The following is a 24100-nucleotide window of genomic DNA, read 5'->3' as shown; positions in this document are numbered from 1 at the left end:
ATAATAGTTTTAAATGGAGTCTACTGAAAAACATTTTGCCTTTTAAGCCTATCACTAAAAAATGTTATAAGAAATTTAATTCATGTTTCAGACAAAATCTCTGTTTAATTAAGCTGTTGGTCAATCTAGTTGCTAGGTTACTAATTATTTAATCACAACTGCTGATAATCTTTTAAAATGTTGCTGAGGCTTTTTTTTTTTATTTCCAACAGTATTACTGCATCTTCTAAACGCAGCACAATAAAAAGACTAAATGTTCAGGTCCATCTTAGGGCTAATTTGCTGTAATTTAGTCGGTTCTGGACCCTCTAACCCACCTTGACAAACTGCAGGTCTGTCAGGGCCCTGACGTTGAAGTCTGGGATGTACTGCTGCAAAGAGACAACGCTGTTGTTGAGCTGGCTGTTGCTCCCGCTGATGGCCAGCGAGTCGGTCCGCTCGGTGCCGCTCAGAGAGGCCGTCCGGTTTAACCCGCTGAGGTGGGACGGGGAGCGAATCTCTGCAGACACCAAGAGAAAAGATCAGCTCCTCATACACATTCAAAGGAATAAACAGCTATCTCTGATCAGGCTGTGCTGCAGACACACTTCGAAACAGGGTTGATAAACTCACGGTTCTAAAACACGGTCCGGGTTAAAACAAAGGTTAGAACTGAGGGCGCTGATGAGCAACTGGGATCAAACAACATGTCATGATGGCAGAAAACAACAGCAGAACCCACCAAACAATCAGTAAACGCATCAGGGGTCCGTTCTTCATACGTTGCTTAAAACATCCGAGATCAAATGACACATCCAAGATTATTTCATCCGGCTAATCCTGATCCGGCTAATTGGGTTCTTCCAACACACCTGTTGTTTATGATTAGTATGGCTGGATTGAGTTATCTGAGACAACTGCGCGTTCATGCGTTTGTTTAAAAGGGGAAATGTATTGATAGTAGAAACATTGATCAGCAGCGCTGCTATTGGCTGTTCAGCATGGCCAAAGAACGTCCACAGTTTTTCTCCCAAGCAGAACACGAGCTTTTAATGGAAGGTTATGCCAAATTTGAGTCATTAATTAAAACAACAGGGAACACCTCAAAGTCTGCTAAAGCCAGGAGAGAGGGCTGGCAAAAAGCAGCAGACAAATTAATGCGTAAATACTGTCCATGGTAGATGTTTCTATCACTTTCTACAGAATGCATTATTGCACGTTAATAATTTCATATTTACTTTGTTCTTTTATATCAGAGCCTCCACAGGACCCACTAGAACATGGGGACAAGTAAAAGTGAAATACAAGAATATTCTACAAAATGGTAGCCTTTAATTATTATACTGTATTTTAAAAAGCAACTTCTTTTTTAAAAGCCACTGTTAAATGATGTTTGTCTGTTTATACCAAGAAAAAGGCTGAAAAAAATGGGTTATTTTTACTTTTATTGGATGAGGCATGGTTCACACTTTCTTTTTCTTTCACAAAATGACACAGGGTGCCATCCGTTCCCTAATAAACGGCTTCTTCAACAAAAAATTTAGTATTTTGACCTGAAAAAACACAAATTAAGAGAAGAAATTGAACTCCACAACTTGAAAAAGAGGAAAATTGCACTAGAGATCGAGTTACTTCAAAAGGACCTTCAGAGTAAGTTCTAATACACCATGTGACAGTAGTATTGCTGACTTTACACAACTATCTCTTATTGCAGACAAAAGATGACTTGCTGTCTTTTCTTTATAAAGAATTGTTTAAATAAAACGACAGGAACTAAGCATTATTTGTTTCATTTTTTATTAAATATTAAAAAATGGTGTTCCACAATTCTGTCCCGTCCTCTGCCACTAGGTGGTGCAAGTGCGCTGGCTGGACAGACTTCCTATCTCCTCCGCTTATAAAGCTGTGATCTAATCCTGTTTACATGAAATAAGCCTGTTAGCGAGCAGGTTTAAACTGGCGCACATGTTGCTATGACAACAAGTCCAGGATGAGTTTCGAAGAACCAAACGATCCAAGATCATGCCAAACCGTCAACAATCAAATCCAGCTAACTGAGTTAGCGACGTACGAAGAACGGAGCTCAGGACGATGAAGCTCAACTCGCATGCTGCTCTCTCCCTCAGTTACACAGAACATTTTCCAACAAAAAGTGACTCAACATGCGTTAGTCAGGATGCCTTACAGTAGCCAAACATCACAACTATTTTAAATATTCTGTAATTTAAACCAAAGTAAAGCTGTGGGCGCTGAATGACAGAGGTGGAAACAACATTTAAAGGTGCATAGCCACGGTATCTGTGTTTTTTTATTTATTTATACGTCAGTAGCTCACTCTGGTTGCATACAAAGTTTTTATGAAAGATTATCACGTCCTGCTGATGAATTAGGTGGTATTTTGGTGTTTTATCCTTTGTTTTTGCTCTGTTTGTTAGTGAATAAAGCCTTTTGTGTTTATTTTTAATAACAGAGGAAGTACAACACATGTGCAGCAGGGGATAAAACAAGGAAGCGGCTATTAGCATCTCGCGGGGAAATAATGCAGTATGGTCCAAGATCCAGTGGAAACAAACGCAAATAAATATATGATTCCAAGAAGGAAAAGGCTGGAAAGTCTCTGGGAATTCAGTCTGAACGTTGGTGTTCACTGAAGCGGACGTTAAACCTGCCGAGGCTCAGATGAGACGCAGAGTTGACTGACGTGAGTAAATGTTCTGATATGAGGCTTTTAAAGTTTGTGTAGAACAGTTTATTTAAATAATAGCAGTTGGTCTTCAATCACGCTGAGTTTCCACTTTACTATGAGGCATTGCAGAGGATCAGGCTTGGGCTGGCATTATTTAATGGCACCGTTTTATTAATTAAGCAAAGCGGCATTATGATAGTTCTTTGATACTGGCACTAGATGGCGCCACATCTGTTTATATCTGGTCACCGTGCCTGGTGCGGTGGCTATTTTTATCCACAAAATAAACCAGTAAAACATTATCAGGATGGAGGCTTGGTGTATATAACCTTATTTTATCATGATTACACGGTTTTGGTCTTCTTTTAAAAGCATTTAATATGGCTATATACCTTTAAAATATCAATGTTTCTAATTATCACACAATATGTTAGTGTTATAACTCGTGTACAAAAAGATAAATCACACAAAGCTGTAGTTGCCAAACTTCATAGCAAATAAAAATTTAATAAATACATCAAACAGCAGAGGCTTAATAAATAATCCAAAACCAAACCATGTTCTAGATGTTCACCCGATTAAATAAATGTTAAATCCTTAAATATCGAGAAAATGCCAACTGGACCCCAGGTGTATAAAAAAGCCTTAAAATACAGTGATTTTGTACTGCAGTTATAACATCGTGTGGGAAAATATCCCTCAACCTCCTTTTGCCGATAAAACAGAACTCCGTCTTTTCAGTAACATTTCAGAAGTGAAGGATGTAGAGAGAGAGGGAAATTTCTAGATATCGCCTCTGATGCTACGCTAAGCTAAACTAGCCCCACAGATTCTCCAAAGGATTTAGATCTGCTAGTGGAGATGCCAGGGAGGCGTGTCTGCAGGAACCCAGCAGTGGCGGCTTTTCAGTTTCCTGCCAGAGTCCATCAGCTTTTTAGTTAAAGTGTCCAGTGTTTTAAGGAGATTATTAGATTAGATTAGATTAGATTAAACTTTATTGTCATTAGACGGGTACAGGTACAAGGCAACGAAATGCAGTTCAGGTCTAAGCAGAAGTGCAATAGCAGCGAGTGCAGAATAAACAATGGTTCCATAAGTACAGGACATGGGTTATTACTGAATAAATATAGAGATGGATGCTATTATAGACAAATCAACATTATGATACTACCACGCACTGTAACGAGGCTCTCTGGAGTGACACGCCCACAGCAGACTCGCCACCATATTTATTAGTGGGCATGAGGTGATTTTCCATATATTGGTTCCACTGGTTCTATGTATTGTGTAAATTTCTAGTCTTAGTGTCGGCACCAGAGGACCTGGTTCCGTTTAACGTTTCAGCAGAGTCCAGCAAACGTGTTTGAGTTTTTCATGTCTGTGTGTCTAAATGCCGGCATTTAGACACACAGAGGTACCACCCCAGGCTTTCTTTACTAACAGCCTTTGATTTCTCCCTTACTATTCTCCTGGCTGCATTTATGGTCAGAAAGTCACTGATTATGAATTAGTGGTTCGTAGAAACTCTGGTAAACTGAAAGTGTAAATGACAAAAATGCTGCAGTCATATGTATTTCAAATAGATTATTAGGGGTGCCATTAAGACAATCCCTTCTTAACATAGAACATTTTAAATCAATTTAAAGCACCTGGATTAAAGGTTCAATCTTCCAGAATTGTTAGAGGTTATACATTATGTTGCTGCAATACAAGATGAATTTATTTTATGGCTTTTTAAACGTTTTTACCAGGGGGGTGCAATTTAAAAGGCTCTTTAAGCCTTAATTTAAACAACTTATTTCATTTGATCAACTGTTAAAAATACACACACATGACTTGAAATGAACTAAAAATAAGGAAAATTATCTCCCAATGCCTTTTAGGTAAGTCAGTAACAGAAAAAAATATGATTTCTGCATGAAATGACTCTTAAATGAACAATCAGCAGTCTATAAAAAGGAATAATTGTATCTCTGCACCATGACTCTCAACAACCACTTCACGTGAAAGATGTCACAATAAAAATGAAGCGGCCTGTTTCCTTTAGATTTAAGAGAAATCCAGGTCCTAATCATAGCTGTTCATAGTTTCTATCTTACACCGAGTGATGCTTGCCAACGTAAAACAACTTCCCCGTCTTCATGGCAACCCGCCTCTGCTCTAACCTCCAACCACAGCGCTCTGGATGCTGACTTCATCCACGCACTGCCCTGAATGTGTCACACACACTTCACACACACGCAAGGCCGTTCACCACCAGTGCATCGTTGTTATTACCAGTTGGTGTGAGTCGTCCAGCAGGGGGCCTCAGTGAGTCATAGGAAACTGTTTTACCTGGACAGGTCATCTGGGTTAGTTTTCCAGGTATCAATGCGGACATCCTGGTTGGTCTACAGCTACTTTCACTAGTTTACTAGTTAGTGGTTAGATGGGACTAAAAGAGCTAACTGTGATTATTAGCTTTGATTAATCCAGTAGGAGACTTTTCTCTGGTCCAACACAAAGAAAAAGTCTGTGTTTATCAAGAAATAAATAGTTTTAGATTCCTAAACACAATTAGGCTGCCTTTTATGACAGCATCAGGAGAAACAATGACTAAAAATCATCATTATTTATGGTTTATTTAACACTGGTACCCCATTTTCTTAAAAATAACTAAAAATAGTGAAATTATGGACTCAGGACATAACAGGAATGTTTTAAAGAACATTCTAGCCAGCAGTTTAAATTGTGCAAAATTTGTGAAATTCAAGCAAAAAAGGGGCAGTTAGCCGTGAAAAAAAATCAGTTTAATGTGATCTTTTAATACAAAAAATAAAAACAAAATCAGCTGGCTGTTTGAAACAGTCCCAATGGTCATAATTATTTCCATTATTTCCAACAGTCCTTTACTGTTGATTGCTTTAGCTTTTCGAAAAATACTTTTTCCAGATTAATTTTGTAAATAAAACAATCAATAATAATAATAATAATAACAACAACACTCTAAAGAAGATGTTGGATGTTATTTTTGTGAAAACCTGCTGAGCTGAAAAGTTTCCCACTGGATCTCTAAGAATTACACAAAGTCAAAACTAAACGAGTGTCTGAGTTAGTGCGTCTAAAATATAGCGGATTGGAGAAAGGACCCAATTCCAAACAAGAACCCTTGAACAGAAATGTCTTCCTTCCTAATTACAACACTTGTGTGGGAACACATTTAGAACTGGGTGCAGCTTTCAGGATGATGACTACATCCTGCTGCAGAAGTCTTCAGGGTATCTAAGCTACACGTTGATGGCTTCATGCTTCATTCGTAGAGCGGTGGCCGTGATCAGCCAATCAGAAGAAGCTCAAAGCTAAAAGGACGAACCCAGAAGCCAATCTACAGCTTTAATCAAATGCCATCTGGGTGTCATCATGTCATCCCATCCATCTCTGTTCATCGCTGACATTTTGGCAAACGTCTTCCAGCAATCCTGAAAATTCACCAACCTGACCTTTGAGGGAACCCTTGAGGAGGCGTATATTAGCAACTACTGTACGTCTAAGCTGGTTTGGAGCAGAGATCCTGCAAGAGGCCCACTCTCCAGCAGATGGCAGCTTTCCAAACATCTGGCTTTCTCGTTTTAAAATCGCCTTTTTCTCGTCTGAAAGACTCTTCTTCTACCAAAGTGGGCCGGTGCTGAAGCAGAGCAGCTGCTCCAGCCAGTTCTAACAGGTTCTACAAATGAACCGCTTTGGTCTTCCACAGCCTGAGAGTTACCTCCAGGAAATCTTTGATCCTTCTTCTGGTTTAGTTGGATTCCCTGTGAGAGATTGTGACGGGTCATGGCAGTTTTAAGTATTTATCTCATTTCTACTGTTTCCTATATCCATCCATCCATTATCTACTTCCTTCACGTTAATGTGGAGTTTTCCTCTCCACTGTCGCTTCATGCTTGCTCAGTATGAGGGATTGCTGCAAAGCCATCAACAATGCAGACGACTGTCCACTGTGGCTCTACGGTTCTCCAGGAGTGAATGCTGCTTGTCGGTACTGTGATGCAATCAACTGGTTCCCTTATATATTGTTTGACCAATCTGTATAATCTGACCCAATCTGTATAATATGATTGATTTGACTTTGTAAAGTGCCTTGAGATGACATGTTTCATGAATTGGCGCTATATAAATAAAATTTAATTGAATCTATACCCATTTATCCGTGCAGGATCCTGGGGTGGGGGTGTCACCCTTCAAAGGGCAACATCCAACCAACACTCACCCCTCAGGGTGAATTGGGGAGACCAATTAGCATAACGGTCATGTTCCTGGACAAACCAACCACTGTTCATATATCACCATGTAAATCACGCAGCGTTTATGGATGTTTTAGGGTGAGATGGAGCACTCCTGGGAGGACGGGCCATTCGTCTCACCTGTTTATCTTTCTTGCCGTACAATGACGGACTTCAGATTGTTGGGGTGTGGTCTTCACAGATTGACGGGCAGTAATGATATTTTAGAACAGATATCGCCGTCAGAATGGTCAGGGTGAGAGAAATCTCAAAAACATCTGGTTCTATCAAGAAGCTAACATTGATAAATCAATGCATCTCTAATGGTGTGTGTGTGTGTGTGTGGGGGGGGGGGGGGGGTTCTCTCCCCACGCAGCGGTTCGAGACGCTGGCTTAGTTTTAAATATTATATCATGTTTATCTAATGTTGTACTTGGCTAACTAAGTTAACTTCAGGACCTGGTGAGAACCAGATGTTTTATTTTATCTTGATCCTAAAACTGTAAAACTTAAACAGGATTGTTCTTCTTTTGATCACACCTCCAAATAAGGAGACTTGTTAGACGACATGTTCACTGAAACGGGGATTTCAGCTTGCCATTCTAATAAAATGCTAATAAAATAGAAGCTAATTCTCCACCTTACGTCTTGTTGAATGAATAAGAAATGAAACAGACGTAAACGGCCCATAATGCTTTGGGCAACTAAACGGTTGTTTGCCAAAATGTAGCTGGGATGCTGTCCTTCAAGATTAAACCTAAAGTCAGTAAAATGACTGAATAGAGCAGGAGCTGCGGGTTGATTGAACATAATCCGCCTTCTCGGCCCACAGAACTTCCCCAGGGAGCCAAGCTAAGGCCCACCCCCGCCTGCCCTCGGTGTTAGGCGACCCAGACATGCCGGCGTTTACCTGGCAACCGAGAGAACAAGGAAAACCTCTTAAAGGAGAGGAGGCGAGGACGAGGCGCGGCCACTGAGAGGACAGGAGAGAGGACAGAGTGAAAGGGCCGGTCAGAGACAAACAGCCTGGACGAGGACAGACATAAAAACCATGGAGACATTCCTGCAGCTCTCTGCATGACGGTGAGGGCAGCGTCACGGCGGGACGACGGCGCCGTTACAGAACTTTCTATAAGAGCTTTGAACAAAGGATGGCCGTTGATGCTGAAGAGAGAAGGAAGGTTATAAAACACAACGGAAATCATGCTTCACACATCAGTTTTTATTCATTTTCTCCATTCAAAGTGCTGAAAGGAAAAAAACACAAGCATTACTGGGAAAATATGGACATCAGGAAACCGATTAATGCCAAAGATGCTCCATTTTCTCCATCTACCCTCAATGGGCATTTGTTGCTCTTACGGCTGTGGCTAATTTCTGCATTAGACATTACGCCCGGACCTGTACTGCTGCGTTTTCTGTATCTCTCAGCCCTCCATCAGTCACAGCTGGCGTCTCATCCTCAGCCTGATATTGCTGGATGCATCTTCCTGTTATAAGTAAGTGCTTCCTCTCTACTGTCGCCACATGCTTGCTCAGGAGGAGCAGCAAAGCTAACGTCTCAGGCCTGTTTCAGGTCAATAACTTCTTACAAACTAGCACTATGCACTGATCATACATAACATTATGACCAGCACGGGCGCCCTGACTGTCACTGAGTCTCCTCACAGATCCAAACGCTTCAGCCACACCTTCACCGACCCCCACAGGGCACGGAGAGGGACAAAGATCTGGTGAAGTCCGGCCTGATGAGGGACAAGAGTCGAAGCGTGTTGCTGGAGGCGTGTCCTGACACCGTTCTGTCAGAACTTCTTCAGCGGTTTGAGCTAAAGATGTCCGTCTGTTGGACTGGACCACAGACACCAGCTCATCACACATCAGCGTCTCTGAAGCTGCTTCACCATCAGTCCTTCCAGGGGACACTTTGAAAAGTTGTGACTACTGAAGACTGGGACGACACAACAGGCGCTGCGGTTCTGGAGATGTTCTGAGCCGGCGGTCCAGCCGCCACTGTCTGGCTGTAATCCTTATGTTTGCTCATTTTTCCTACAAACATTTTTACTTTCAGTACAGTGTAACTATTATTGACTTCATCTGTCCGTGGTCATAATGTTATGCTTGACTGGCGTATGGTAAACAGAATCTGACAACATAGTGTTGTAATTCACGATGGATCAGAATATATGACTGGAATATAAAGGACTAAACTGCACCAGTTTATTTCTGTCTTTAAAGGTAATGACTGCTGTGAACTGGCGCCATCTACACAAACTTAAAGGAACTCAATTAAGCTCAGTGCTCATAGAATCGCTGCCAGCATATTAGATTTATATTTTAACATATTATATTAAACTAGAAATGAAGCTTAGCTTTCTTATATTGTTTTAAACCTGGATACGAAATATATTTGACCTAAAACAAGACAAAAAAATAAATAAATCAGCCAACATTAGGAAACCAAAGTGCTGGTAAAATGCTACAGGTTGCTGATTTTTAGTTACATCTGCTTAAATTCATTGCCACTGAGTAAATAAATCCAGTTTCCATAATGTACTTTATTCCTGACGTAAAGTTTGGGTTTGGCCCATCTTTCTTTCTCCGTCAGCGCCGCAGCTGAAACTATTGATAGATGACATAACTCTGACTTGTTTTGGTTCTGTTTTGTTTTTTTATTAAGTTGGACACATTGTCACTTTAGACCCACACATCTGCATGTGTTCAGATTTGAAACAAATCTATATTGCACCAAAAATACACAAATTTAATTTGGTATGAATAGGTTGTTTTAAGCACCTTGATTAAAATATTGTTTCATTCATTATCATAATTAAACTTATTTAAACATATCTGCTGTTCTGTTACTTTGGAACATTTTATTTAAAAAGTGGTTAGATACCAGAAGACTATATAAGTTTTTTTTTTGTTTGTTTCCTTATAACCAAGTTAAACTTCTCTGTGTTTCTTTAGAAACTATCACTTTTTAGATAAGAAGTTCCTAGAAGCCATTTGTAAAGTTCTCCTCCAAACAGAGCATAATAAAAATATGGATAAAACAAATAGAAACAGGATGTGCTCATTGATCCGTTGTGCATTCCTCTCAGCTGCAGGCAGATACGTGAAAAGAAGAGGAAGAGACCCGAGTGGACACCAGACAGACGAGACGACTGCTGGGAGACAGGAAAGGACAACATGCTGCCAGAAACCCACAGCAGAAAAGATTCAGTGACTTTCTGAAGAAACACAAAGAATTCACATCATGGAATTTAAAATGTTGAATCTGGTAGCAAACCTAAAGCCAGTCCCTTCTGCAACACTTTTGATAACATTGGAAAAAATTAATAATAAATGAATACATTTCCAGCATCATATAAGTAAGGAAACAAACACAAATAGAAAAAGAACAACTGATTAAAAACACAGAAGGAGTTCCCAGCTGGGAACAAAACCTGATGTTGTCACCAGGTGGTAGCATGGAGACATGACAAGGCCCTGCAAGCACTGGGTCAACTGCCACAGATTTAATTAAAATGGGATGTGTGCATAGCTACTGTTCTTGGATTAAACCAGAGGGAGGTTTATGGACTCACCTGTAGTGGAAGCACTGAGCGCCATGACGCCATAGTAGGAGAAAGGTCCGGTCTCAAACTTCATGTTCTCGTTGCCGGCCTCCACCTCGACTCGACCCTGTTGATTTCAGCACAAAATGCTGTGTTAGAAACCACTAAAACACTAAAAAACAACCTATAAAAACAGAGAGAAAATCTTATTTAACCCAAAGTAATGTTTACTTTTCATGAAATTACACCCTGTGACCTCTAGATGGCGCTACAGCTCCAGGTAAATCTCGCTGTTTATCACTGAAGCCCTCCAGAGAGGCTTGTAGGAGGAGAGGAAACATGTTGGCTTTGGCTGAGCTCACATGGAAACAGAAACTGTGTCTGCAGAGGGATGCTGGATACAGCCAGGAGGAAACAATTAACCAGAGGTAGTTTTAAATTTAGAGGGTAACGGAGGGAAGATAAAAACGGTGTTAAGCAGAGAGTTTGGCCGGTTGAATGTGTGAACTACAACAACAGCTCAGGTAATCCATCCTGCCACGCCTCCTTCCTTTCCACCTCCAATCCCGTCGCCAGCACAGCACAGGTGGTTAAATAAAAGAGAAGTAAACAGAAAACAAAGCAGGTCCTCAACAACATTAATGACCAATTAATGGCCAATTAATGACCAATTAATGACCAATTAATGGCCAATTAATGGCCAATTAACAGGGACAGGAACCATAATCAAATGCCACATTATTTCCCCTTCATATATAGACGATATCTCTAATTTATCAGACTATTTTGACCATTTCAGCCAGCACCTCTAATTGGGGAAGAACCTAAAAAAATTAACAGTCCTTCACATCCTTATCCTTATTTATCCTTAAATATATATCCTTAGTTAATATCTAAACCCTTTAAAATCAGACAGCTGTAAGTGTAGCACGGTAATTTAAAAGGGAAACATGAAGACTCCATATACACACGAGACATAAAAGTTAATGATGCAACAAATTGATCATAAAGCATTTGCATTACATAAGACCATGTTGGCTTGGTGCAGTTTAAACAGAGATGGTTTAGTATATTTTAGGATGTGCGTCACTTTGGAAAGTTAACTTTGTCAGTACAGCTACAGCTAGATGAGACAAAGCTGCTCCAGTCACAACACTGTAGAGCTCACAATGAACTCAATGTGAAACACAACAGTTACATTTAAGTTTAGATCTCACTCAATCCCAGTTAATTGTTGGAACTGCAGAAACTGGACAAATTAAGGCTAATTATAATTAATAATAAGAGGGACATTGGTAACAGGTTCTAGAGCTGATTATTATGTTGTGACACCTGGCCAGTTATGTATTTTGGCTTCAACATCCCTCCCTTTCTCCCTGCATCCATCCATCCATCCATTCATCCATCCGTCCATCATCCATCCATTCATCCATTCATCCATCCGTTTATCCATCCATCCATCCCTGCATCCATCCATCCCTGCATCCATCCATCCCTGCATCCATCCATCCATCCATCCATCCATTGATGCCAAACATTTAGTCCAACTCATTTAATGCATATTATTACAGGGAAAGGTCAGACGTGCTGTTGAGGTGATTCTGGATAAGGGACAAAAATGGGTCCACTTTTTTATTTAAGTAAAAAAATAAGAAGAAAAAAAAGAATGCTTGTGAAGTTTTCAAAATCAAATACTCCTTTATTGTTATATTCTTTACAACAGTGACCATAAACCTGTATTTGTTTTTTTTCTTGCTTAATTCTTGTTTATTTTCTTTCCTGTCTTTCTGTTTTTATTAATTTTGCTTCTATTTACTTTTATATTTCTAGAGTTCTATCAGTTTTTCCACATATATCATTGTATTTCTTTTACATACTTTCTCGCTTAAATTTTTTCCATCTAAATATTGTTGTTCTTTAACAGAAGTTACTGAAACAACAAAGATGTGAATATTTCTGAGGAGTTTCAGTAAATCATTACGTATCTAGATTAGTTACAACTCAGACTGATGTTTTCAAGCTTTTTTCTCTGTTAGGAGGAATTTCTGCTTGCAGCTAAACAAAACATTTTAGATTAGAATATTACATCAGATCCAATAAAAATATTTTAGATACAGAAATGTAATGAAAGTATGGTTAACACCTGCTTAAACTCTGTTATTCTCAGAATGAATCAAATGAGCCTAATTGGACACACTTTGTAATGCAACGACTGATCTGGGTTACCTTGTCTCTAAATTCTGAGTAAAACAAAGAGGAAATGTTTCCAGGCTGAATACAATATAATATTATATATTATAACACACGCCTCAGCAAAGAGCGGTGCGCTCTGACATGCTTCGGATGTTTCCGTGGCTTTTCTGTGAGCCGTTGATCATGTTTGTCCAGGTAAAAATGGAACAAATGTGCACGCCCAAGCCTTTTTTCCAGCTGTACCTCTAAGCTCACGTGAAACGGGACGCGATGCAGTAAAAACATTTTTGGTCCCCAGCAGCTGAGCCTAAACTGCACACAGACGCCCATCAGGATAATCAGCGGCTCTATTGACTCTGTTGTCCTCAGGCTTGTCCAGATTCATGAGGTGAATATTGACAAACTGCCACAGGAGAATTAGGATAGGAAGTCCTCCCACTATTCTGATTTATTATTAAAGCAGCCAGAAGAACAGAGTAAAGCGTCCACCTAAAACATGACTTATCTGTACCATAAGGTGAACAGAGGCGGGTTGCAGGCGTTGTGCCGCCGCCCACAGCGCTGCACGTTCAGCGGCTTAATTTACCAGGAGGCATGGAGAGAAGACGGCGACAGAACGAGGAGACGAAGAGGAGGATTTCAGCAGAAGGAGAGGAGTAAGGCACGACAGCGCTCCGTTCAAACCCGTTCTCCCAGGTCTGCCTGTCAGCAGTCAGACCTGCAGGTTTACACGCAAACACAGCCTTCCTGACCGACTCGTCTGCAGCTCCAAAATAAAGTATTATCAGTCTGGAGGATTCTTTTTAAAAGTGGCTCTGACATTTATTAATTATTCCCACAGAGCTAAAGTGCATCCCCAGCATTCAGTGACCAGCTGTAATGATCTGCTATCTATAACAACTTTAACATTTAATTTGAACTTCAAAGCTCAATCATCTCTGCCTTTACGTTGCAGCGATTAGCTGACAACCTTCAGCCTGACCAGAAGGTCTGAGATCATTTCATGTATACAGGGGAAGATTTTAAGTTTAATTTCACTCTCTAATAAATCACACACACTATTTTAAGTCTAATTATACTGAATGGAGCGATTTTGGCTACTTTTCACCATTTCATCCCAGTTTATGCCCTTTTCACACCTAGAAATAGACTAGTTGGTATTTTCTAAGCTTTAATTAAGTATTTAATAACCATTAATAATAATAATCATCATCGCTATGGTGGTTGCAGCATACATTGCAATGGTATTTGGCCTCTGAATTTAAACCATCCCTCAGGGAGCAGGTTTTTCTGGATAAATTGCTGTTTAAATCAATTAAATGCTCAAATCATATCCACCAACCAACAGCAGCTTATGACAGAGCTCTGAGCAAAAACAAATAACTAGAATAAACCCCCTACTGGTCTGAAAAGATCACTGGAAACCTTTGGTTATCAGTACAGGACATTATTTCCTAAAGATAAGGTTGGCAGGAAGAAAAACAGTCCAAAACTGAAGATTTATAAAATAAAAATAGGGTGAAATGACATTAGTCTGTCTGCTAAATAAAAGCTACAAATGAGCAATATTCTTCTCTTTACATTGGCTAAAATGGGCTAAAACTGTTAAATCTGACCGTGAAGGGGAAAAATGTAAAACAAATTAAAATTACACCAAAAGAAAACAAATAAAAACACTGAAGAAAGAAAGCAAAACTTTAAAATCCTAAGAGCCACTTTTTAAATCACTCCAACAAAAATAAGATTTTAACGGTGCTGTTCAAACGGCATATATGAGGCGCGCAGTGGATGCTGACTTCTGCAGCAAAGCCTGTTTGCCTCCACTTCAGCACGACCTTCCCTTTACAACATATTCTCTGAAGCCTCATGCAAAACAATCCACTAACAACAGGCGTGGCCTTACAACCAGTTTGAAATGTGAGGAGCAGTCAGTGAGCAGGCACGCCTTCAGTCTGTCACACAAATTAAGTATTTTTATTCTTTTTGGCTCCATAAGTCAAGCTTTTTGTCCCTCCTGTCCCCGCCGTTCCTCGGTTTGCTCCAGCCTCAATTTAAACCACGCCATCAAGATCTGAAAGTCGTTGTTTTAAACGTGTTACCGGGAGTGCGGCTCTGTAGGTTTTAGATTTTTCTTCGTAAACTGTGTGTCAGTGATCCATGGAACAATCTGAACAGAATGTGTCCCGTTGTTTAGAAATTACGGAGAGAAAACTGTAAACCCGCTACAGTTTCTAGATTCTAATCTAGAATCACTTCTCAAACTTCAGAAAAAAGCCTTACGCATCATTCATAATGTTGGATTCAGAGATCACACTAATGCACTTTTCTTAAAATCTCACATAACGAAAAATGAAGACTTAATCAAATTTAAAACTCTTGCTGTAGTGATCTATTCCCTGGCAATATATGCAAAAATGTTCAAGAGTAGAGAAGAGAATTATAATTTGAGAGGAGAATTTATGTTGAGATGATGTGGCGTTCACACCACAATTAAAGTCTGGGGCTCAGTGTTGTGGAATGGGTTATAGAAATAAAACGGAGTACCATGCTAAGACAATTTAAAAGCATGTAGAAATATGTTATCTTTAACAAATATGCTGTAACCCAAACATTTAAACGTAATCATGCAACATTCTCCATAAGTACTACTAGATATCTTCTTCTTTCTGTACAGTTGCTTTCATAATAAGACACTCTGTATTCATGTAACTGTGCTTTGACTTGTAATGCCTCCTTTTATCAAAAGACCTTATAAGCTTACGTAACATCAATATTGTAATTGGGGGTAGGTTCTTATAAGTTCTTGAACTTCTACCTACTATTTTTGAGCGCTACTAAAATGTCTTAACATCTCAATGTAAGTCTTGCTTGTATTGTTGCTCAAAGAAATTGAAAATAAATAAATAAATAACTAAATAAATAGGACGGGTATATTATTACGCTTCAATTCAATTTTATTTATATAGCGCCAATTCATGAAACATATCATCTCCAGTCTCTTTCCAAAGTCAGACTCCATCAGATTATACAGATTGGTCATAAATGTTCTAGTTGATTGCATCAAGTCTCTCCAAGCAGCATTCACTCCTCCTGAAAGAGCGTAGAGCCACAGTGGACAGTCGTCTGCATTGTTGATGGCTTTGCAGCAATCCCTCATACTGAGCATGCATGAAGCGACAGTGGAGAGGAAAACTCCCCTTTAACAGGGAGGAGAACCTCCAGCAGAACCAGAACCAGGCTCAGTGTGAACGCTCATCTTTGCAGCAATCCCTCATACTGAGCATGCATGAAGCAACAGCTCCAAGAGCAATAACTTGTTACGCTTATTAACTAAACTGTAACAAATTAATACCTCTGCCACAGCGGTGCAGTTGGAGCGTTTCTTTTTCTTTTCTTGTTGAGACGGTTGCAGGACCTGGCCTTTAGGTGGGTCTGGGCCAAAGTTCAACATGGAGCGCTGTGAGTCATAAACAACCCGATGGAGAACTCTTTGTTCCTGTTCAAGTTCTTATCCACTAAAGAGAGCAAACATAATAGCTGATGTCCTCACAGCTTTATACCTGGGGCCTCTTTGTGGCCATGGCCGACCGATCAGGCGTTACAGCACAGGACGTAAGTCGGCGAAGGCAGAGAAGAAGATTGATTGGCAGGAGGTGGAGCTTCTGAAGGTTTAACCCATAAACCACTGCTTTAAAGACCTAATTGGTCAAAGTCCTCAAGGAGAGCTTAACATTTTATATTACGGTTCAGTTTATTTTTAGATAACGCCCCCGTTTCTCTGGGTCGTATTAACATCTGACTCACGGAGGTTTTATTGTCCTTTCGCACAGATATGTTCAAGTCTGACAGTGCATGAAACCACATATCTACATTTTTAAATAACCCAACCGGTTATAAATAGACAATGACATATAAATATAAAGAAATTAATGCACTTATATAAATGAATGAAGTGAGACGTCACCAGAAACTGAAAATATGGGAAGCTGATTTAGATGAAAAAAGTGAAGAAATGAACTTTATGTAGATGGTTGATACTGTTTTATACATTCAATAATTCACAATAGCATTTAATAATGCTGTCTTCCAGTAGGCCAAGCGTCAACATTAACCCTAACCCTATTAAAAAACATTACCAATAATAAGCACAAGGGTATCAAATAAAAAATAAACCTTTAAATTGGTGAACATGGACTGCAAAAGATAAAAAGTCTCAGGCAAAGGCGAGAATATAAAAGAGGAATCAAGAGAAAGTTTATATTATGAGAGAGGAAACGGTTTTATCATGTCGCTTCTGTTTCCTCAAATAAATCTGAGCCTGCGTGGCTGTAAGGAGGCATTGTAAATGTGTGACTTGCAAACTTTAACAATGAAAGATGAATCATGCCTAAAAGTTGCTGTGCTGGATTTTGCACAGCAGACAATAAGAACAAAGAAGAAGAACATTTACATCCCTACCACACCATTACACCACATGCATAATGCGTTTCAGTGGCGTGTCAAGATATGCAGCTCACAACTGAGTTTTGCATCACGTCATAAAACTCTAATATTATGTTCCTAAATATCTGGTGCAAAGGCCATGTGTAATAAAATAACTCTTAAAACTGATTTCCCTCAAACGGACAAGAAAGTTTAGCGTTTGAGTTTTTCTACCAAGTTGCTAATTTGGTTCCTGGTCTGTTAACTTGACTTCCCCTTGGAAACGACTCACTGACTCTCAAACTGAGATCAAACTGACTGCTGCTTCATTCAGGTAATATACTAACTGCTCATAATGGCCCCACATAGCCCCAAGTCAATATTTAAAGGGTTAGGCTTAACAGCCACAGCCAAGTTTTTAATGAAAGATTATCACGTCCTGCTGGCGTATTAGTTATTATTTTGCCGTTTTACAGTTTCTTTTTGCTATTTGTTAGTAAATAAAGCCTTTCGTGTTTATTGTTAATAACAGAGGAAGTACAACACTGTGCATACTCAGCAGGGGATAAAACAATGAAGCTGCTAACAGCTATTAGCATCTACTAGCGAAATAATACAAAATGGTTCAGTATCCAATGAAAAAAAAATTAAAATAAAAAAAAATTAAATAAAAAAAATAGAATAAAAAGGCTGGAATGTCGCCAGGAATCCGGTCTGAACGTTGGTGTTTACTGAAGTGGAAGCTAAACCTGACGAAAGTCCAATTACAGCAGATTAGATGAGTAAATGTTCTGATATTATTCTCTTAAAGCTGCTGTAGATTGGTTTATTTAATTAATGATGGTTGGTCTTCATCGGTTTATTTAATTAATAATGGTTGGTCTTCATCGGTTTATTTAATTAATAATGGTTGGTCTTCATCGGTTTATTTAATTAATAATGGTTGGTCTCCGATCACACCGAGCTGCCGCTTTACTGAGAGGCATAGCAGAGGGTCAGGCCTGGGCTGCCATTATTTAATACTGTTTTATTAATTAAGCAAACCCGCATTATGATAGTTTATATCACGTCTGTTTATATCTGGTCAAAACATTATCAGGATGGAAGCTTGGTGTATATAACTTTATTTCATCTTGATCTAATGGTTATTGGTCTTTTTTAAGCATATAACATGGCTATTATACCTTTAAGGGTTATTTTCCCTTAAAAAGAGGCAAAACGAAGGTTTTAATTTTTACAGAGAGCACCAAGAGAGAATGAGAGCACTGAAAAGCAGTCATCCAATGGGAGCAGCTTCAGCCTGTTTTATGTGTGTGATAAAAACACTGAATAAAGCAGGATGGGGTAACGTGGATCCCCGCTGTCTGAGGATTCTGAGTAAAGCTGAGAGATTAACTCTGCAGAGAACGGAGGATTCACTGCTGCAGCGCGTTTAATAACTTATAGCAAAGCCAGCAGGGGGTCTGCTGCCCCCCCCCCCCCCCCCCCAACCACTCTGCAGCGTCCTGTCGCTGTTCGTCTGAACGAGGGTCAGACAGCGGCGGTAAAGCTGCGTTAGCATGGCACTTAGCCGCCAGAGGCTAGCAGCTTGTGACCAAAATGTTTTAAAGCAAGCGGTTTGTGCCAGATTCAGATTCAGCCGTAACACCGTGAGTCACACACACACACACACACACACACACACACACACACACACACACACACAAACACACACAAACACACACACACACACACAAACACACACACAAACACACACACACACACACACACACACAGAGAGACACAAACACACACAGAGACACAGACACAAACACACACACACACACACACACACACACACACACACACACACACACACACACACACACACAGACACACACACAGACACAGTGGAAATATCTCCTTTTATGTCAGGGAATATTTCTTATTCTCCCAGGAATCTATTTTTCCATCTCTTGCTCACAGCAGGCAGAACTCTCAAATGAAGCTCTGATGCAACAGCTTCACTTTATTTAAAAAAAAAGGGGGGGGGGTGTATTCAAAGAAAGTACGCATTAATCCGTGTAAAGCAAAACTTTAAAGGACAAATGTAGCTGTAACAAGAGGCCTGGAATAACGCTTTGTAGTCTTTGCAGTGTAATCCAGGGATTTTCCCAGAGAAGCTGATGGAAATTCATGGAATCCAGCAGAAATGTGACTGTCTGCAGAGCAGCTGCTTTGTGGACATCTGGGAGCATCTTGAGTCACTGAGGTCATAAATAAAGAGCAGGTCTGCTGACGGCCATCATCCCTGCCCACACAACACACACCTGCCTTTGTATGGCGAGCCTTATTGGGACGTTGACTGCCATTGGTTTGAGCAACGTCTGTGGCTAACCGTGACACCGACCCTAATCTTAACCTTAAAAATAAAAACGGTGAATCGCTTCTTCAAGAGTGAAGACCGACGGGTGTCATAAACTCAGCTTGAACCCTCACAGCCTCATTTACTACCGTAAAAGCTGTTTAGAAAACCAGATAGTCAGGTTGAATTAACAATCATAGAAATATGACCTGAAAACAGTAAATGTTTCACAAAAAAAAGCTAATCTCAGCATTTTTTTCATTTCTTCTCCTCCAGCCAGGTAATTCACATTTGAAATAAGTCATTTATAAGTCAAAGTGCTTGTTATGCATCTTTGCAACAAACCCAAAGCAGATTAACACTGTTAACTATTTGATTTATTGCAAGTCAAATTTACTAACACCACATTTCATGTTTCCTCAATGTCTCACAGCCCCCTGTTGATATTAGGTATTATTCTTTCTTTTCAGTTATTTTCTTCTTCTTCTTCTCTTCTGGCTAGACTGTTTCTAAACCTAAACCCTGAGAAGCACCGGAGAAAACTGTACGTCTCTGAGTGCAATGCCGTGCTTCAGCTGAGCTAAAACTAGCATTGAGCTAACTGCTGAGCTAAAACTAGCATTGAGCTAACTGCTGAGCTAAAACTAGCATTGAGCTAACTGCTGAGCTAAAACTAGCATTGAGCTAACTGCTGAGCTAAAACTAGCATTGAGCTAACTGCTGAGCTAAAACTAGCATTGAGCTAACTGCTGAGCTAAAACTAGCATTGAGCTAACTGCTGAGCTAAAACTAGCATTGAGCTAACTGCTGAGCTAAAACTAGCATTGAGCTAACTGCTGAGCTAAAACTAGCATTGAGCTAACTGCTGAGCTAAAACTAGCATTGAGCTAACTGCTGAGCTAAAACTAGCATGAATACGGGCGAACGCATGTCCATGGAGCACCAGCATCGAGGCCTTAAAGTCGCACACACTCTACGATTTATTTTGTCCTTCTGGGCCGATTCTTCAGTCGTGTGATAAATCTTTAGGACCCGCCCGAGTTTCAGCTTGATTGAGCGTCCTGCGTCGTGCAGCATCAGGCGGTAACGAGGGGCCATCAGCCTCTCACCTCCTCCTGATCAGGAATCAGACGGTCGGATGAAAATGTCTGAAATTCAGTCGGCCCTCGTGAGGAGATGGTGAGCGCCTCCTGCTGGTGAAGCGGAGCTACGAGCTGATTTCCCCCACCCTCGCGTGCTGCGCATGTGCAAACATGGTATTCTTCTTCTTCTGATGAAAAGACAGGAGTGGAGAGAAGCATGACGGCGGTACGTGTGACATGGAGTCAGACTACGGAGCAGCAACCTGTAGAATTACCAAGGCAGCGTTTGGTTCTAGTGAGCCTCATGTTTAACAGAGAGCATCAACACTTCCACCTTTTTCTTCTTCTACTGTTTACGTTTGGCTTCTGGATAGACGAGTCAGAGTAGCGCCATCTCTCTGCGGGGTTTAGACGTACGGTGTGAGCAATCAGAGCGTCGGCCGTACAGTAAGAACAGAGATGGAGAGCTGAGAACGTTTAAACCCTGAGGTTTGGTCGTACACTTTGAGCTGCATGAGAACAACCATTGGAAATATTCTACAGTGTACGCCCGGTTTAACCCAGACTACCTACAGTTTCCTTCAAACACCGGCTTTCTTGTTTCTGCTCCTGCATACAGGTCAGATATGTGGGGCTGTGTGGTAAACTGGTTCTCCTTCACGAGGCGTGGATCTAGGAACGTCCTTCAGAGAAACCATGTTCCTCCTGGTTATTTTACTGATAAATGCTCTCCTTACTCAGCCTGTATGAGCAGACGACCAAACCGCGGCAGGTCTGCAGTCGCACCATTCTCAGTTATCAGACGATGCACTGAACAGACCTCTGTGAGATGTTTAAAGCTAAAAAGTCTCAACAAGCCTGAACGTTCTGCAGAGCTGCTGTTCCTTCATGTCCTTTAACAAACCTCTCAGGCTGTTACAGACCAGCTGGATTCCAACGGAGGTTGAATTACAAATGAGGGGATTTCTAAAAGCAATTTTCTAAAAGAAGCTGAAAGCTAAACCTTTCAGATTTAGATTTATAAAAAACCTTATCCATTCTCCTCTGCTGGACTTTGTCTTGGTGTAAAATCTTATAAATACACTTGAGGTCATGGCTGCAAGATAGCAAAATGTGGGCGTCGCAGGGTGTGAATACTTTTGCAAGGCACTGTAGATAACAACAGAGAGAGAATTTTCTGCATAACAGAACAAACAGTTAAAGAAAATGGGTTTCCAGAAAGTGTTGAATCCCAGAATAAAACAGAACTTCTGTGCTTCATCATTGAAGATCAGAGGTTTTAAATCTGACCATTTAGCTGATAGTAAGCGTTAGCTGTGGGAATACAACAACGTAAAGTATAGAAAAAGCTTTTTAACTGAAGGCAGAATCCACTAAGGTGTCAGAGGATTGCTGAACGTGTGGGGTCCTCAGCAGCCGCCGCCACAGCCGGCCTCCCACAATGAAAATGTCCCAGAGCAGAGCAGAGAAGCTCAAGACGCCATAATGACTGTTTCGGATCAAGAGCGCAAACCAAAGTGTGGGAAGTGAATTTGTACGGAACGACGGGATTAAAGACGCTCACTGAAGTGTAAACATGCTGGAGAAGAGATTCTCACGTCCACCTGGGCGTGTTTCTAGTCTGCTGAAGCCTGATGACAGCAGGTGTGTCTAGAGTTACATTCAGATATGATAATCGCTCATTAAACGAGCACAGCCACGTGACGCTACATCAAGCGTTACAGGAATCCTCCATCTTTCTCACCGCGTGAGTATTCGCCTTGTTCTGTTTTACTTTACAGGACATTTCTAATGCTCTGATCTCACAGCCCTGATGGTTGTTTTGTGTTCATTATTACGTGAATTACATCCTCCTCTGCCCCTCCCTGGGCTGCCACCTTACCGTGGTGGAGGGGTTTGAGTGTCCCAATGATCCTAGGAGCTATGCTGTCAGGGGCTTTAAGCCCCTAGTAGGGTCACCCAAGGCAGACAGGTCCTAGGTGAGGGACCAGACAAAGAGCAGCCCAAAATGCCCCTTATGATGATTACGATTATTGGACCTCGTGTTCCCTCGCCCGGACGCGGGTCACCGGGGCCCCACTCTGGAGCCAGGCCTGGAGGTGGGGCACGTTGGCGAGCGTCTGGTGGCCGGGCTTTTGCCCATGGAGCCCGGCCGGACTCAGCCCGAAGAGGCAACATGGGTCCCCCTTCCAATGGGCTCACCACCTGTCGGAGGGGCCAAAGGGGTCGGGTGCATTGTGCAACGGGTGGCAGTAGACGTCTGGGCCTCCCTACTGAAGCTGCTACCCCCGCCACCCGACCCCGGATAAGAAGAAGAAGACGGACGGACGGACATCCTCCTCTGGTGACGGAGGGCCACACGTTTACTAAAATCTCAGTAACTGGTCCCTGATTGGCTGCATTTATTATTTATAATGCCCTGGTGGTACATGCTCAGCTCACTAAGGGACTTTATGCATTTAAACACCTGCGTACAGTAATTAAATAAGACTATTAGTGAGACCTATTAGTGAAGTGGTGACTTATAACATCGAGGTTAAAAAATTTTCAAAGTTACAAACCTTATCTGATCACTGAATCCAATATAATTTATAGCTGCATAGTAATTTTTATGCAAACCTACTGAATAAGATTAATGAGTCCCTGATCAACGTCTGCCAATTATCGCCAGTTTAGATGGGATTTGCTGTAAATAAGCATCAATGTATAATAAATGCAGCATTGATAATAAAATACAAATCTCCCTTTTCAGACACTAGATTATTGCTGAATCGTCACATTCAGACAGTTTTAGACACATTTTATGGCCCATCGTCCCAAACGTCGTCCTACCTGCAGGATGAGGATGAAGTAGTCGACAGCCTTTCCTTTCTGATAGATGTAGTGATGAGGCGACCGCTTGTCGTTTTCATTGAACTTGATCTCCTGGACCACATCGTGGTGGCGTAGGATGCGGAGCAGCACTTTCTCTGAGATCTGACTCGGGCTGAACAAGTTCACTTCTGCAAAAGAAACAAAACTAGGAAGTTATTTCACGTTTTTGGGACTAAAAGATGCTCATTTGCTTCCAACTCATCGCCGTAAACCACAGTATGCTGGCTAATTAAATAACACCTTTTCATTCAGATATGAATGTGCACAATGAGAGCAGAACAACATTTAGCTATTAGCGCTCTGCGTGGTAAAACATGGTGATGGCAGCATCACAGCAGGGACAGGAAAGCTGGCAAAGTTTAATGAATGAATTGTGATGAATAAAGCTAAATACAAGGCAATAAGTTACTGAAAAAGAAGATTGTTAGACGTTGTAAAAAGACTCTAGGCCGTAGGCTGAAGATACAGCCAGGTCTACATCAGAGGTCTGCAGTCTGTGGCTCTGTGGGTCCTTCACAGCAGCATTTTATACAAAATAGATAGTTTTATTAGTTTTTATTAGTTCCTTAAAGTTCCTCAGGCAGCATGAATTTCTACAGAAATTCATGCTGCCTGGGGAAAAAGGAATTTCTGCCTGGTAGAAAAAGGAATTATTTGGTAGTTTACACCTCATCAACTGGTTACTAAATATATGTTGAATTACT

The 24100-nt window shown here is 40.8% G+C and overlaps 1 protein-coding gene across 3 annotated transcripts in view; it reads right to left on the bottom strand.

Moving 5' to 3' along the window:
- The window catches only part of LOC105938174 (metal transporter CNNM4), a 60169-nt gene that overhangs the window by 5391 nt on the left and 30678 nt on the right, over nt 1-24100 (bottom strand). Inside the window, exons 4-8 of one of the 3 annotated variants that reach the window (XM_021307191.2) lie at nt 23355-23524; nt 10512-10608; nt 7835-7897; nt 4943-4999; nt 318-499 (exon numbers count right to left, since the gene is read on the bottom strand). In XM_021307191.2, coding sequence (XP_021162866.2) covers nt 318-499; nt 4943-4999; nt 7835-7897; nt 10512-10608; nt 23355-23524 — 569 coding nt within the window. The remainder of the gene's footprint in view (nt 1-317; nt 500-4942; nt 5000-7834; nt 7898-10511; nt 10609-23354; nt 23525-24100) is intronic. The other 2 variants (XM_036144392.1, XM_012879819.3) reach the window with 2 other exon arrangements.

The sequence above is a fragment of the Fundulus heteroclitus genome, chromosome 12, assembly GCF_011125445.2.
Source record: "Fundulus heteroclitus isolate FHET01 chromosome 12, MU-UCD_Fhet_4.1, whole genome shotgun sequence".
Lineage (NCBI taxonomy): Eukaryota > Metazoa > Chordata > Actinopteri > Cyprinodontiformes > Fundulidae > Fundulus > Fundulus heteroclitus.
The sequence above is the reverse complement of the archived record's forward strand: the minus strand, read 5'-3'. Positions and strand labels throughout refer to the sequence as shown.